Below are 14,751 nucleotides of genomic sequence, written 5' to 3' on the forward strand. Positions count from 1 at the left end.
TCCATGAGAGCAGAAACTGTTGGTCTAGCTCATGGGTATGTCTCCAAACACTTTAAATAATGCCTGACACATCCCAGTGTTCAGTAAACATTCACTGAATAAACGGACTACCTAATGGAGCATTTGAGCATGCATTTATAAATTCTTACTTTCTTATAGCAAAGTAAACTCAACAGGTGCAATCCTCCAAACTCCAGGCACACATACTGTCAAGAAACAGATGGTGCCAGCAATATGGTAGAAGTAGAGGAAGTGGCAAAGGGGACTAGCATGTCTCCTTCTTTGGAGCAGTGTGGCAGGCTCCTGGAGTCTTGTTTTTGGGGATTGTGGAAGGGGCTTGGGCTACTCGGGCTGGATTCCCCGCTCTCCTCCAAAATCCTGAGGACATACAGCAGCTGCATTACCCTGAGCTGTACTCTTGGCCAAGACGTGTGCTCCCATGCTTTCTGAATTCTGCCTTCAGGGAAATGAGCAAAAGGAAGGAAATGGAACAGTGCAGCACTACTGCTGTTACCTTGAACCCTGTTCAGTCCTAAGGAACTCTTGCCTCAAGGTGCAAAAAGCCCCCCAGAGAACAAGAGGTAGAAGTATTATAGAGCAAAGAAAGAGCAAGGTGCTTGGAGTCTCTGCTATTCCCAAGAGGCCCACTTCTGTCCTCAGGGCTAGGACCAATACCAGCTTACTCCTGGTCAGAATGAAAAAGGAACAAAACCAGTTCTTAACCTCTTTTTGCTTCTGAGGTTTGGAATAGTTGTTTTTAATGTCCACCTTTTGCCATTTTTATACCACCCTTTGCCATTTTTTAACCTCAGGTGTTACAGAAAACCTAGACAACACTTGCTGCTCCTAAAGTACCAGAACTGAATCACAGTTTGTGTCTTCTAAATGAAGGCAAGAAAAGGTAAATTTTTACACCCTTGACTTTTTACACACATTGATGCTAACATTCGACATATTCGAGGTTTGAGAGAGGATGTGGTATTTACCTGTTATCTTTAGATAAGTAAGATCTCCCCATTACGGGGACCTGAAAATTGGTTTCCCTCTAATAGTCTAGATAAAATGATAACATTGTTGAGATCCTTCAGTGCTTTAATCTCTTTTGGTATTCCTAAGTAGTGCCCAGTTCCTGTCCTGGATCCTAATGAACCTGTGCCCTAGCTTTTCTGAAAAGGGGGAAGAGAAGATTTAGGAAGGGGAAAGTGATTCTAAGCTGACAGAGACCCATTTCCCTATCCTCATATTTTCAAGAGGGAATTTCTGCCCCTAGGTAGAAACACAACAGAGTGACTTACCTGACCAATAAAATATGGGACAGGATCTGAGCTTGTGTAGACTCGCCCCTCCCCTTTGTCCCTTGAGGAACACAGAGTCTTCTGTCACTGACAGGCTTACCTGAGCAGAAGCTGCCAGTAGTTCTGGGTGGGTAAGTTTCACCTAGTAATGAGGGTGTGTGTGTGCAGGAGTCTGGAAAGCCTAATACTGGCTACAGGTCGAGCTGTATAATCTACTTCTTCACAATTCACTAAAGTTGATGTTCTGATTCTCCATTGCATTCCTGAGTCTATTTCTTAATTGACTCAGATCCACGCATGGGAGGGGTCTAGGATTTACTGACTTTCAAAGGAAACAGCATATGACATTCAATGTTACTGTTTTATGCAGACTTAGATTTAAAAAATACCTTTAACAAGTCTTAAACCTCTACTTCTAGCCACAAAGCACAGAAAACCCCAGCAAAATGAGCACAGGAAAAGGCTGAACAGAGTTTTTGTTAACAATAATAAAGCACCAGTAAAAGCAATGCTGTTTTCTACCTCTCAGCTGATTTTTCAGAGAATGGAGCTCTCTTCTTGAGCTGTGGAAGCTGGTTTCTCTGCAGACCTGCCTTGGGGACTCAGGCCCAGTTTAGCTGAGCCCAGCCTCCCCACAATCAGGCTAGCTTCATTTTCCAGGCTCTGAGGGAGTCCACCTAGGATCAGTCAAGAAACATGGGTGGTCCCAGCACTGACAATGCTTCCCCATGGTGTCCTGACTGGGGACAATCAAGGACTGCATTAGATCTTGCCAGGCTGTTTGGGACCGGAGTGAACAATCACATTTTCTATTATCTGAACTCAGACCTGTGGAGCTGTGCTAAAATTCTACTAGGGTAGGGGTAAGACCCTATTCACGACGGGATTCTCTTTTCTGTGGCCCTGACTTTTATATGAGGCAGTATGCATGCACCTAAACCTATTCTCCGTTAAATGTTCTAAGACCTAATCCATCTTCCAAAGGCAATAATCTTAAAGAACTACATATAATTGAAAGCTTTCATTCACTTCATTAGAGTATGTGCATGTGTGTGAATGACTGAGTATTAGTTAACATGACCTACTTAGCAGGAACAGTACTGGGGAAGGAGCGAGTTAACTTTTTCTTTCTGTTTGGGTCAAGATGTCATTTCACTGATCTTCACAGCTAATTTAGCTGCAGTCCTGTGAATGACATAATGGTGTCAGGGACGCAGTCTTCAGATTCTCTCTCCTATTTTATATTTACAGCACCTGGGTGCAAGAGCCAATACCAGGAGGAGTGGGAATGTGTGTGCTCACATTGTGCGTGATGAGTGTGCATCATTGTGTAGGCAGTTTCCAGTCCTCTTGCTCTCTTCCCCTTCATACCAAGCAAGCAAGAACCTTGTTCCATCTCTGTGGGAGACTCAGAACTTGGACCTTCCTCTCTCTGTCATATCTTCTTTATAGCCCACCAACGCCACTGTCCAATAATCACTGATCTGGTTCCTGTCCTACAATTACTCTACATTTCCCAATTCTTTCATTTCTACCCAGTCTAGCCAGACATCCAGCAAAATAAAGGATAATTCCTTCTGAGTTATAAAACTTCAATAATAACCTAAAACCTCAAAACCCGTGAATCAAGAAGAGAGAAGCAGTAGCCAGCCTGGAAGACCAGGAGTAGAAGAATTCTAGCTCTAATTTTGACCTGGGGCTGCCATTAACTTTGGTTTCTTACACTATCATTCTCCCAGATACCATGCCTCTTAGCCAGGTGAGCACCACAGAGGAGCACAGAACTTTATAGCTGTCAAGAACTTAAGAAATCATCTGTTCTGGTGTTGGCCATTATCACTGACTCCCTCAGTGATTAACTTTTTGCTACATTCGCAGTAAAAGCTCCCGCTCTGTTTCATCCCTAGTACTGTTCTTCGTTTCCTCATTCAGGTTGAGCACTAGAGGAAGTTCAGAAACTGACTCAGCACACTAAAAAAATTCATGCTATGCAATTTCAGTTTCTGTGCTATTCCTTGATTAATCTCTTGCCAGTTCCCCAGCAGTGGACATTAAAAACAACTATTCCAAAGCTTCTCTCTTTTCTTCAGACCCCAATTCTGGACAGCCTCACTCACCTCTGCTGGTTGCTACACCTACAAACCAATCCCCTCAGATGACCACCTTCTCCATTAGGTTGGAAAATCCTCATTCTTACTTTTTCCATTCCTTGGCATTGCACTTAACTGACCAGTAATATTTAGACTTTATCTAGGTGAAGCATGGTGATTCCAAAATCTTTACCTCTGGCCATGACCCGATTCTAAATGCAAGCCCCATGCTTCCAATTTCCCTCCTGGATATCCCTTCAGGGATGTCCAGCTAACATGGCCTTAAATTGGCCAACTTTGGTTTCTTATACTGTCATTTTCCTGGGTACCATGCCTCACAGTCAGGTAAGTAGCACAGAACTTTATAGCTGTCAAGGACTTAAATCATCTGTTTTGGGGTTATTAAGTATCTGTAAAGGACCGGACAGTAAATATTTAGGTTCTGTGGGCTATAAGGTCTCTGTTACAAATACTCAACTCTGCCATTGTAACATGAAAGCAACCACAGATAATATAAAGATGAATGTGGGTGGCTGTAGTTCAATAAAACTATTTAAAAAAACAGATGGCAGGACAAGTTTTCCATTGGCTAATCTATACCATTATCCTAATTAGGTTCTTGATAGTGAGCTGATCAAATATTAGTTTTTGCTTATTATTTTAGTGTTGAATATGTTACTACTTTAAAAATTGGCTATTCATTATCTCTAACAGCACATCTTTGATCCAAACATCCCTTCACCAGTAGAAAGACCTGATGGTGAGCTATTCATAACCACTGGTTTTCTTTGAAGTTGGATGCTGAACACAGTGCCACATGATTTGCTTTATGATAATCTATCATATTTTTCCTGAGGTTTGGCCAACCATCACCAATTTAATAATTTAAAGTACTGGTTTTCAACTAGTAGACCGCTTTCTTGAAACAAAGCTAATTTGGAAACTCATTAAATAAAAAAGATAAAGCAGAATGACTCTGGGGAAGTGGGTGGGTAGGGAAGAAGCCCAGACACCCATCAGCTTAGCTCTCTCTTCCCTTGCAGTATCCCCTGGGGTACCTCTTGAGTCTTGGGAAACAGCACCTCTAAACTTCTTTTGATCAAGTACCCATATTATGAAAAAGGTTCTGAGCCACCCACCCACCTTCCCCATGACATATGCACAAACGTAGTTTTAGTAAATTTTCCAGAACACAATATACACTTAGGATGAAGTTCATCATTAATGATAATGGATGTAAATCTATATTCTAGACATATTCTGGTGACATTTTAAATATTCTGGGGGAGTGGCTGGCCCACAAGGGGATCCGAACCCTTGACCCTGGAGTTTCAAGGCAGTGCTATAACCAACTGAGCCAACTGGCCAGCCAATCTATATTCTAAATGGTTGACTTATTGTCCAGTCTGGTTAGAATGTCAGTTTGTACTTTGAAACAAGGTTGATGAAGAACTCCAAATTGGACTCTGCCACTTTTTTGTTGCTTATTTATGCTTGCTTTTTAAATGTATTAACTCCATTCTTTGCAGTAATCTTTTAAAGCCACCTGTTATTTAGTTGGGTTAAAACTAGAAAATAGAATCCACCAGGCCACTTAGCTGGCATATAAATTCTAATATGCTGCATTAAGTGGAGAGCAAATGAACTAGTGAGGATTTTCCCACCTTGGGTTAACTCATTTACTGACATATGACCATCTAACAAACAAACCCAGTGAAAGTGCCAGAATCAATCTATATATAAAGAATTAGAGAATTAGTCAAGCTTAATATCTTTCATTACATCAGATAATAATAATAAATAATAGTTCTATTCCATATTTGGAGGCTACCACTGTGAAATATCATTTGATTTAAAGCAAAAGGAAAGAACCACTCAGATTAGTGGGAGGGGCTGACATTTATTTTTCACTTAGTTTCACTTCCTGACCAAGGTCCTAAGCCTGTCATCTGGCTGACACCATAGCAAAGAGCATGGAAGACATTCTATAGCAAAGCCAGTCCCTGTCATGATGTTCTGGGATTTGGGGGCAGCTAAGGTAAACAGCAATTGTCCTAATGGTTACCTGCAAGTCATTTTGTGGGTTCCAGTCAGAATCAAATATGATGCAGGTATCAGCAGCTGTGAGATTGATCCCCAGGCCTCCCGCTCTGGTGCACAGAAGAAAGACAAAGCGGTCTGAGTCTGGCTTACAGAACCGGTCGATGGCTGCCTGGCGCAGGTTTCCCCGTACTCGCCCATCAATTCGCTCATAGGTGTATCTGAGGGGACCCAAATGAATGAAAGCCCAGGCGTTAATCATGACTTCAATGGAGAACAGCAAACAATGCAGGAAGCTGTTGACTAGAGGCCTTAAATCCCTCATTTCTAAATTTGGACCCAATGACAGCAGCCTAGAAGGAATCCTGCACCCTACATATGTGGCAGGGCAGACAGTTAAAACTACATTGCAAAACGTCCCCCCCTCAAAACAAACAAAAACGAAACAAAAAAAAAAAACAGCTACAAACTGAGGACTAAAAGAATTAAAAACATAAAATATTGACCCCCACTGCCCAAGGAACTTATTCTCAAGTATTTCCCAGTTTATACTTGCACTGAACCTAATCATAAGATCAGGAAAAACAAATAAAAGCCTCAACTGTCTACTTTCAGCAATGCTCATAAGGACTCAGAGTTCACACTGGTGTCTAGCTGTTTTAGGGTAAACTAAAAATGGTAAGAAGACTATACTGCCAGGCAGTCCTCTTATGCCCTGACTGGTCATTTCTAGCATTACAGTTTCTCAAAGCTTTATAGGTACACAGCAACCTCCATGTTTATAGCTAAAATCAAGATCTTCTGGGCAGTATATTGCCAAGCAAGTACGGATAAATCACAGGAGAGATTTTTTGAGTATCTTGGGGGGTGGGGGTGGGGGGATCACTGAAGAATATTTAGAGGAAAATAAAGTGAGGAAGTAAAACTGAATTATCATTAAGAAGGCATATACCTGTGTGGAAAGTTAAGAAATTGGGGTGAAAAGTGTGGTAGAGGTTAGGGTAAAAGAATAATAAATGAAACCATTATGGGAACATATTACTACTGTCTGTACAGAGAGAAAACACAGAAGGGACCTTTTATGATGGCGATCATGTAATTAAGACAAAAGTAAGATAACAGCAGCAATCTGGACAGTCTTATTCTTTTCTTATTTACCAACCCTGACAATAAATGAATTAACAAGGGGGATGTCACTCTGGGCCCAATTCTAACCAACAAGCAAGAACTGGTTGGTAAAGTAGAAGTGATAGGAACCTTGTCAGAAAAGGACCAAGTCGTCCTAAACCCATCAACAATCAAGACCATGAATCCTGGCAAAAATCTTATCATTAGCCCAGAATTCGGGAAATCAGATCTCTAAAATTTAGATAAATAACTGGCAAGAGAATAAGGATAGACACTCCAGGGGTAGATGCCTCTGTCTGGGGATGGCTTCAGGAAACTAAACTTGGCAATATAACCCTGCCTTTCTTGAAGAAAAGGAGAAGCCATGTAAAGAAACCACTCAAGGAAATACACATAAAAAAAAACGTGACCAATTCAGACTTATAAGAAACATGTACAAAGCAAAGAAACAAGCCTGAAAATGCTGTCTTCCTTTTACAAAGCCACAATGCAACCATACCTGGAAGTAAGGGTACAATTTCTTCCCCCCCCCCTTTTAAAAAAAAATTATAATACACTCAAGAATAATATATAGGAACTATAGCAGCAAATGAAATGGGTGGTGGTGACAGGACTGTCATGGAGGCAGACCAAAAAGATTCTGTTCCATAAGACAAAGGCTAAAAGTTAGATGTCTGAATTCTTTAGATACAATTACCATTGTTTTTAACAACCACAACAATAATATTAGTAGCAAGTCCTTAGGTGTCAGCTCTGTGCCAGACATTGCTTGATATGCATCGTCACCTTTAATTCTCACGATAATCCTATGAGGCTTGAGGAAACTTAAAAACAAAACAAAACACCATACGAGCAAAATATCCCGCCCCATCACCTAACTGGTGAGTTAAACCCTGATCCGTTTGACTTACGGCTTTCACACAGTACCCTACTTTTCAATGCAGTAGAACAAAAGGTTTCCCTGAAAACTTAAAAGAGAAATTAAGATAAATAATAGACACTTGTAAATTTAAGAAGCTTGTAACTCTAACAGAAGGTGAAAGCAGAAACCATAATTAGTTATCAAAATGATTTTGATAAATCAATGCTTACTCACAGAAGTTTAAAAATATATGTGATGCAGAAGCAGCAGTACAGGATTTGGAGTCAGAAGACAGGGTTGAATAAAACAATAGCCATGGCCACTCCCACCCCTACCGCCATCACACACATGAAACGAAGACTCAATGCTGTTTGTCAAGACATGACTAGTCATCAGAGAGGAGCTAGAGGGCCATGGATCAAAGTGAGGATGGGAATTAGCACATCCTTAAGCAGGAAGAGAAATCAATAAATAATGAAACATAGCCCGGCTGTCACCTAGGGAAAAAATTCCCATTTGTCAGCAATGGGACACTGTTTTGTCAGCAATGATGTAACAACAGTTTTAGAACTTGTGCAGGATGGTTGGAACAATCATTCTCATTTCTATCACCTGTTTAGTTTTGAGGGACTGCTCTCAAAGAACATAAAACAATTACTTAAGCTCTTTTAAATCATTCCCCACTCCCTCCTTACTTCTGAGCCAGATCCTCTGGCTATGCCCTCTTTCCTGTATGAGAGTCTGGCATGAAATTAAATGAGAACAAAACCAATCCGACAGCTGGAGAGGCAAAGAGGCTCAAGAACAAAGAAAACTGTGAGGGCTAGTAAGTCTGAATGAAGAAAGCAAACATCATAAAATTTTCCACACCAGAATTCAGCATAGCATTTAACCCTCTGCGACAAACGTATTTTGAACAAGATCCCTAGGAGTCAATGTGGCTCATCAAACTATAATTCTGAGTGCCTGTCAAATATCAACAAGAAGCAGGTGGCGCTCTGGAAAAACTTCAGTAAGACTGGCTGAGGGCGGGAACAGAGGGTGAGGGAGTGACACATTTTTGGCACAAGAAATGTTGACCTCAGAAAGCTTGCAATAACCAGCTGGAAAACATAAAGAGTGAAAAAAAAATATCCCATGCACAACAGCCACAAACATGTAAAACACTTAGGATTAAATTTAATAAGAAATAAGCAGCAGCACTGGTAACATGGCACTAGAGCCATGCTGTTTTTTCACCACTATGTCCATAACACTTACAGAGGTTCTAACACAAGGCAGACACTTTATAAAAATATTATGGAATCAATGGTGCATATAAAGGCCTGAGTAAGTGTGGTGAATTGCATGTTCCTCAATTTTGCAAAGATGTCAGTCCTACCCTAGTTAATGAGTAAATGCCAATAAACCCCCCCCAAAATGAATATATCTATATATAGGTATGTAAATGTGTATATATGTATACACATACATATACACACATTTTTCTGGAGCTTGGGACTAGAGTGGTCAGATGGGTTTAAAGAATAATTCTCAAGTTCATCTGGAATAATATGTGAGCAAAGGAGTAGAAGTACTGATCGAAAGAATAGGAAGGCTAGACATATATCCAACACATATACCTCAGTATATTTCATGGATAGTATTTTATATAAAAGGGAAAAAAGATGGATTATTTTAGTAAATAGAAGTTAGAAAATTAGACATATTTGGAAAGAAAAGAAAATGAGACTTCCATTATATGGCAATTACCAAAATTACAGAAAAGACTGAAAACTAAAACAAAAAAAGAAAATCAAAGAAATCCAGTTAAAGATTACAGATTAACATGCATTATTTAATTCTTTGATCCTCACAAACCTCTAGCAAAATGATAGTAAAAGGATTTTTTTAAAGGGCATAACCTCCTCTCCCAAATAAATCCACAAACAGAACATTAGTGATAAATTCTGAAAGCTGGAAAGTAGGCCAAGTAGTATTTGATTTGAAGAAAGCAGAATTCCAGGCAAGACACCACCTAATATCTCAGAATATCCAAAGGGAACAAACATAGTAGCACTAGGTATCCCTGCAAGTGGGGATTCAAAGAGTCTAAGAACAGGGGAACTGGTGGAATATTTGTTTAAATATCAGTCTCTTGATCACCCACCCCAGCCTTGAAGAGTGTAAAATAAACATTCTCAATCCTCTGTACTCTGGGAGATACTAACCATAGTTAAAGGTGGGTATACCATACTGAAAAAAAGGGACAGACAGAAACATTGAGACCTCTTACTCTTTCTCAACTCTCCCCCACAACCAGCTCCTAGTAAAGTTTCCATCCTCTAGGCAGGAGAGAGGAGAGAAACAGAACCCCAAAATCCTGGCATTGCAGGGTTCCCAATGAAATGGCCCAGCCGGATGGATACTGCTCATGTATGCAGAGTAATGTCTGCAGTCAACAGCCTTGCTCACATACCCAGAGCTTCTAACCAGCTCAACAGTATCCTACCATGTGACGGCCAAGGACACCAGACATCCTAAGAGAACCCCAGATCTCAAACACAGAGGCTCTGCTTCTAGCATGAAGGGGCAAGGTCCTATCACACCATCCCTCCAGCAAATAACAACCACAAAGTCTTGACAAGATATAAAAAACAAAACAAATGAGCATAAACACCTACCTGAGGGCACTGGAGAGTTTAAAAAAGCAGACAGATTCTGGAGAGAAACAGAAACTTGTGATTTTGGCCAGAGGAGAGGCTGCAGTTATAGCAGCAGAGATGCAGGGCAGCTACAACTCTGATAAAAAGCTCTGCCTTTCTGACAGGCACCAAGGGAAGGAGCCTGGGAAGCTATGACTACCAGAGAGTGAGAGCGGGTCCCAGAAAGTAGAGCGATAGAGATGTGGAACCCTGAACTCTGTATATAAACTCTACCTAAGTCTGGGGCTGACCTCTGCTTGCAGTAGGCTGTAAGCAGGCTGAACTGAGATTGGAGCACTACTTACCAGAAATGCTAATAGAGTTTGCACTTTGAGTCAAACCTAGTTAACTGCCTCTAAATAAAAATTGTCAACATCTTCGGAGCCCTATAATAGAATCCTAAATTTCTACAGCATAACATTCATAAGATCTAGGAAAATATTCAAAATTATGTAACATCTGAAGAAACAGGAAAATGTGATCCATTCTGAAGGGAAAGGACAATCAACAGATGCCAAACCTATAATGTCATAATTCAGACAAGAATTATAAAACAGCTATCATAATTATGCTCAGTGAAATAAAGGAATGTAAGTAACAAGCAAAAGGATAGGAAATCTCAGCAGGGAAACAAGACATTAATAAACACAGACTTAAATGAGAATCTTAGAACTAAAATATACAGTCTCTAAAATGAAGCACTGAGTGGGCTTACTAAACATGTAGATGATAGAGAAAAGAGTCAATGAACTTGAGGACAGATAAATCAAAACAAAAGAGAGAAAGAAAATGATAAAAAAAAAAAAAAAAAAGAACAGAACCTATGGACCTGTGGGACAGTGGGTCAACTACACAGGTAATTGTAGTCTCAGAAACAAGAGAATGGGCCAAAAAGAAATTGAAGAAATAATGACCAAAATCATCCCAAATCTGATGAAAGACATATATTTACAAACTCAAAAAGCTCAGTGAACTCCAAGCAGAATGAATTCCAGACATCACAGTCAAACTGAAAACTAAAAATTAAAGGAAAAATCTTGGAAGTAGAGTAAATCAACACATTGCATATGGAGGAACAATTTGAATGACTGCAGAACTTTTTCCATCAGAAACAATGGCAGCCGGAACACAGTAGATTTACAATTTAAATTGCTGAAAGAAAAAAAAAGTCAACCTAGAATTCTGATATGAAAGATATAAACAAATAAAGAGAAAAAATATGACTTGGAGAAAACAGACATAGATAAAAAAAATTCTATCATGATCAACTTCAGAAAGATAAGAAAAGACTATACCTGTGAAAAAACAGTGCTATAAAAATTGAAAAATTACAAGAAAATGTTCTGGGAAATTAAATACATAATTACAAAAAGAAAACCTAGGGGTTTAAGTTGGAAGATAAAGTAGCAGAAGTCTATCAGAAGATATAGCAAAAGATAATGAGACAGAAAATAAAGAAAAGGGAATATTAGGTGATTAGTCCAGAAGGTCTGACACATGAATAATAGGTGATCCACAAAGAAAACAAAAAGAAATAATAAAGAAAAACTCAAGAAAATTCCCTGGAACCAAAGAAACTTACATTTCAAAGTTAGATCTACTTAGTAACCAGTACAATGAAGCAGTTCATTGCAAAATTTCATAGGACTGGGGACAAAGAGAAAACACCAAACTTCTAAAAAGAAAAAACATCATATACACAGACCAGGAATCCCAAAGGCTTTGAACTCAACAGCAAACTTACAAGCTAGAGGACAGTAGAGTAACACCTTCAAAATTCTGTAGGGAAAGGATTTCTAACCTAGAATCTCAAATACAGTCAAACTATTACTTAAGAATGAAGGCAGGCTAAAAACATTTTCAGGCAATGTCTCAAAATTTAGCTATCATTCACCCTTTCTCAGAGGCTCCTAGAAGAGATGCTCCAACATGGAACCCGCCAACAAGAGGGAAAGAAAGAAACTTGTCAGCATGATGAAAGGAGACAGAGCACAGATGACAACTATGTACTGGGGGGAGGAGCAATGGGCCAGGGAGGAGCAGGTCAAGAGGTCCCAGGAAACATGGCCTGAGAAGAGGGGTCTGACATGTTGGAATATAATGAGAGGAAATTTAGACAACCAGGTAAAGGTTGCAGCCCAATTATAATAGGTGTATGGTAAAATAAGTGATCAAATAAGATCATTTTTAGCTTGAAGGAAAATAAAAATTGTACAAGAAAGAAAAAGTACACAGCATACTACACAGCTGAGCTGCAATTTAGCATTTTCATAAATCACCATAAACACTGAATATCAATCTAACCTAAAGTATTTTGTGGCACACTGGGAAGATGGGAAGACAGGAAATTGAAGACACAGCAGTTATGAGGGGCAGGGAAAGAAGGCTACGTACTCATCTTACACAGTGAGACAGATAATACCTAAAACTGAAAAATAACAAGAAATTACAACTAATAACATTACTAGCTATAAATACCAAAAGAAATAGCATAAAGAGCTCAAAGTAATTGCTTTGGGGGTGTGGGAAACTGGGGAAAGGTAGAGAGTGAAATAGGAAACACATTTTTTTCATAAGTCTAATAGAATGATTTCACTCTTTATACTATATTACATGTTCAACTTTGACAAAAATAAAAACTAAGAAGAGGAAAAGTAATGATAACAATTAAGGCCAGAAGAACCCTGTTGGATGTGGTTGGGGTGAAGAAATCATAAAAGAATGAAAAGGAAATACTTCAGAATGTTTATATGATCTCATGCTTGAGAGGTGGGTGAAGTCTTTTAAAGCACATTAATTTAAGCGTGTAAGCTTAAATTTAAGCATAAAAAAGAATTTAAGCTTAAAGTTGTTTTAAGACAAAGATTTGACTATTTTAAAATTAAGAAATCCTAAAAACAAAATAAAAACCCATACCCATAATGAAAATTAAAAGGCAAAAACAACACTGAGAAAAGTATTTCCAACATATTCTTAAGCAGACACAATTCTTATGATTAATAAACAAAAAAGCCAAAAAGTAACAAAATAGAGGAAAAATATGAATAAGCAATCCACAAAAAAGAAATATAGAAAGCTAATAAATATGAAAAAAGATTCATCCTCATTAGTAATCAGAAATACTAATTAAAATAAGAACCACAATTTTGGCTTACTAACTTAGCAAAGATTAAGAGTATTAACAGAATTGATCAGAATATGGAAAAAAACCATTCTCATACAGTACTGAAAGGCAGATAAATAAAACACTCTTACTGGATGGTGTTTTAGAAATATGTATCAAATGGTTTTTAAAATGTACATTGGAATTTATTCTAAGAAAATAACTAGAAACATTCACAATGACTATATGGGGATTTTCTTCATAGAGTCCCTTAAAATGATAAAAAACCTGTAAGACAGAATATCATGCAGATTACCAAAATTTTGTTAAAAAAATAAAGAAAAAACTTCATAATATATTAAATAAAAAATGTGAGTTAAAAGGAGAATGTAGAGTATTATCACAATTCAAAAAAGTAAACAAACTAAATGTATGTATGTGGAAAGAAAAAAGACCGAAAGGTAAACCCCCAAGAATGAATGAGGACTTGTGCAAGAGGTGGTGGTATACAATTCCACATTTACACTTAAGTAACTTGAACACAATATTGAGTAATAAATGATAAAGAAAAAATAGCATAAAAGGGAGCTAAATAAAGACTTCTGCATTTACACAAAGTCTGTTAAATGCACTGTTAGTCATTTTTGGGGAGTTCTTTTACAAAAATCTGCAAACTAATAGTTGTATATATTTTGAAGACTAAGATAATATAAGAAGCAAGTGCTCTGGCAATGGGTTCCTAATCTATAGTGAATTTATAAACTACAAAACTGCTTTACCAGTTTTGATTTATTTGTAGTAGCTTCCTAGAAGGAAAAAAATTGTACAAATCTTAAGAATTCTTTATATATAAAACTGTACTATAGAGCTCTGAGAAATTCTTTTATTATTTAATCAGACGTCAAAGAATTATTATATTAAATGTTACATATCTGTAGTTAAATCTGTCACTTCCTTTAGTATTCTTTCTATAAAGTACATGTAATTTATATGGGCAAACAGAATCTTAAAGGATAAGAACATGTGTTAAGACACTTGAGATTTGCTATGATTTTACATATGAAAACAAATATTTTCTTTAAACTTAGCAATGCCTAGGCTACTAGTTTCTATGACCTTGAAAAGTATTTTATCATTAAGAGTAAATTTTCTAAAAACCATTTATCATCTTCAGATCACTGATCTATCACAATGACCGAAAATCTAAGGTGCAGTGTATGATGGGAACAAATATAGTTCTCACACAGAATCCAAATAACCCACATAACATCATAGACTTTTTACCTGCATGAATAGTGAAATTTAGGTTCAATGAATTATAGGGGTGCAAACAAGAAAATTAATTTGGATGCCATAGCTAGTATATCATAAAACCTTAGAAAGCTTGCTGGAAAAGGACATAAAATATCCCCAAATTCTTTCTCTGGGAGTTGCCTTCCAGCTTTTGCTCTTTTAGAAACCTGACATAGTGATGCTTTCCAGGCTGTATTTCTCTCATCATCAAGCAACAAAAATGTAAATACATTATTTTCCTAACATTTTCTAATGC

At 38.1% G+C, this 14,751-nt stretch overlaps 1 protein-coding gene across 1 annotated transcript in view; it reads right to left on the reverse strand.

The window, feature by feature from the left end:
- Nucleotides 1-14,751, reverse strand: part of CHD6 (chromodomain helicase DNA binding protein 6) — a 199,976-nt gene that overhangs the window by 63,844 nt on the left and 121,381 nt on the right. Inside the window, exon 17 of the mRNA XM_063092193.1 lies at nucleotides 5,451-5,646. Within this exon, the coding sequence (XP_062948263.1) occupies nucleotides 5,451-5,646 (196 nt within the window). The remainder of the gene's footprint in view (nucleotides 1-5,450; nucleotides 5,647-14,751) is intronic.

The sequence above is a fragment of the Cynocephalus volans genome, chromosome 1 (assembly GCF_027409185.1).
Source record: "Cynocephalus volans isolate mCynVol1 chromosome 1, mCynVol1.pri, whole genome shotgun sequence".
NCBI classification, from domain to species: Eukaryota; Metazoa; Chordata; class Mammalia; order Dermoptera; family Cynocephalidae; genus Cynocephalus; species Cynocephalus volans.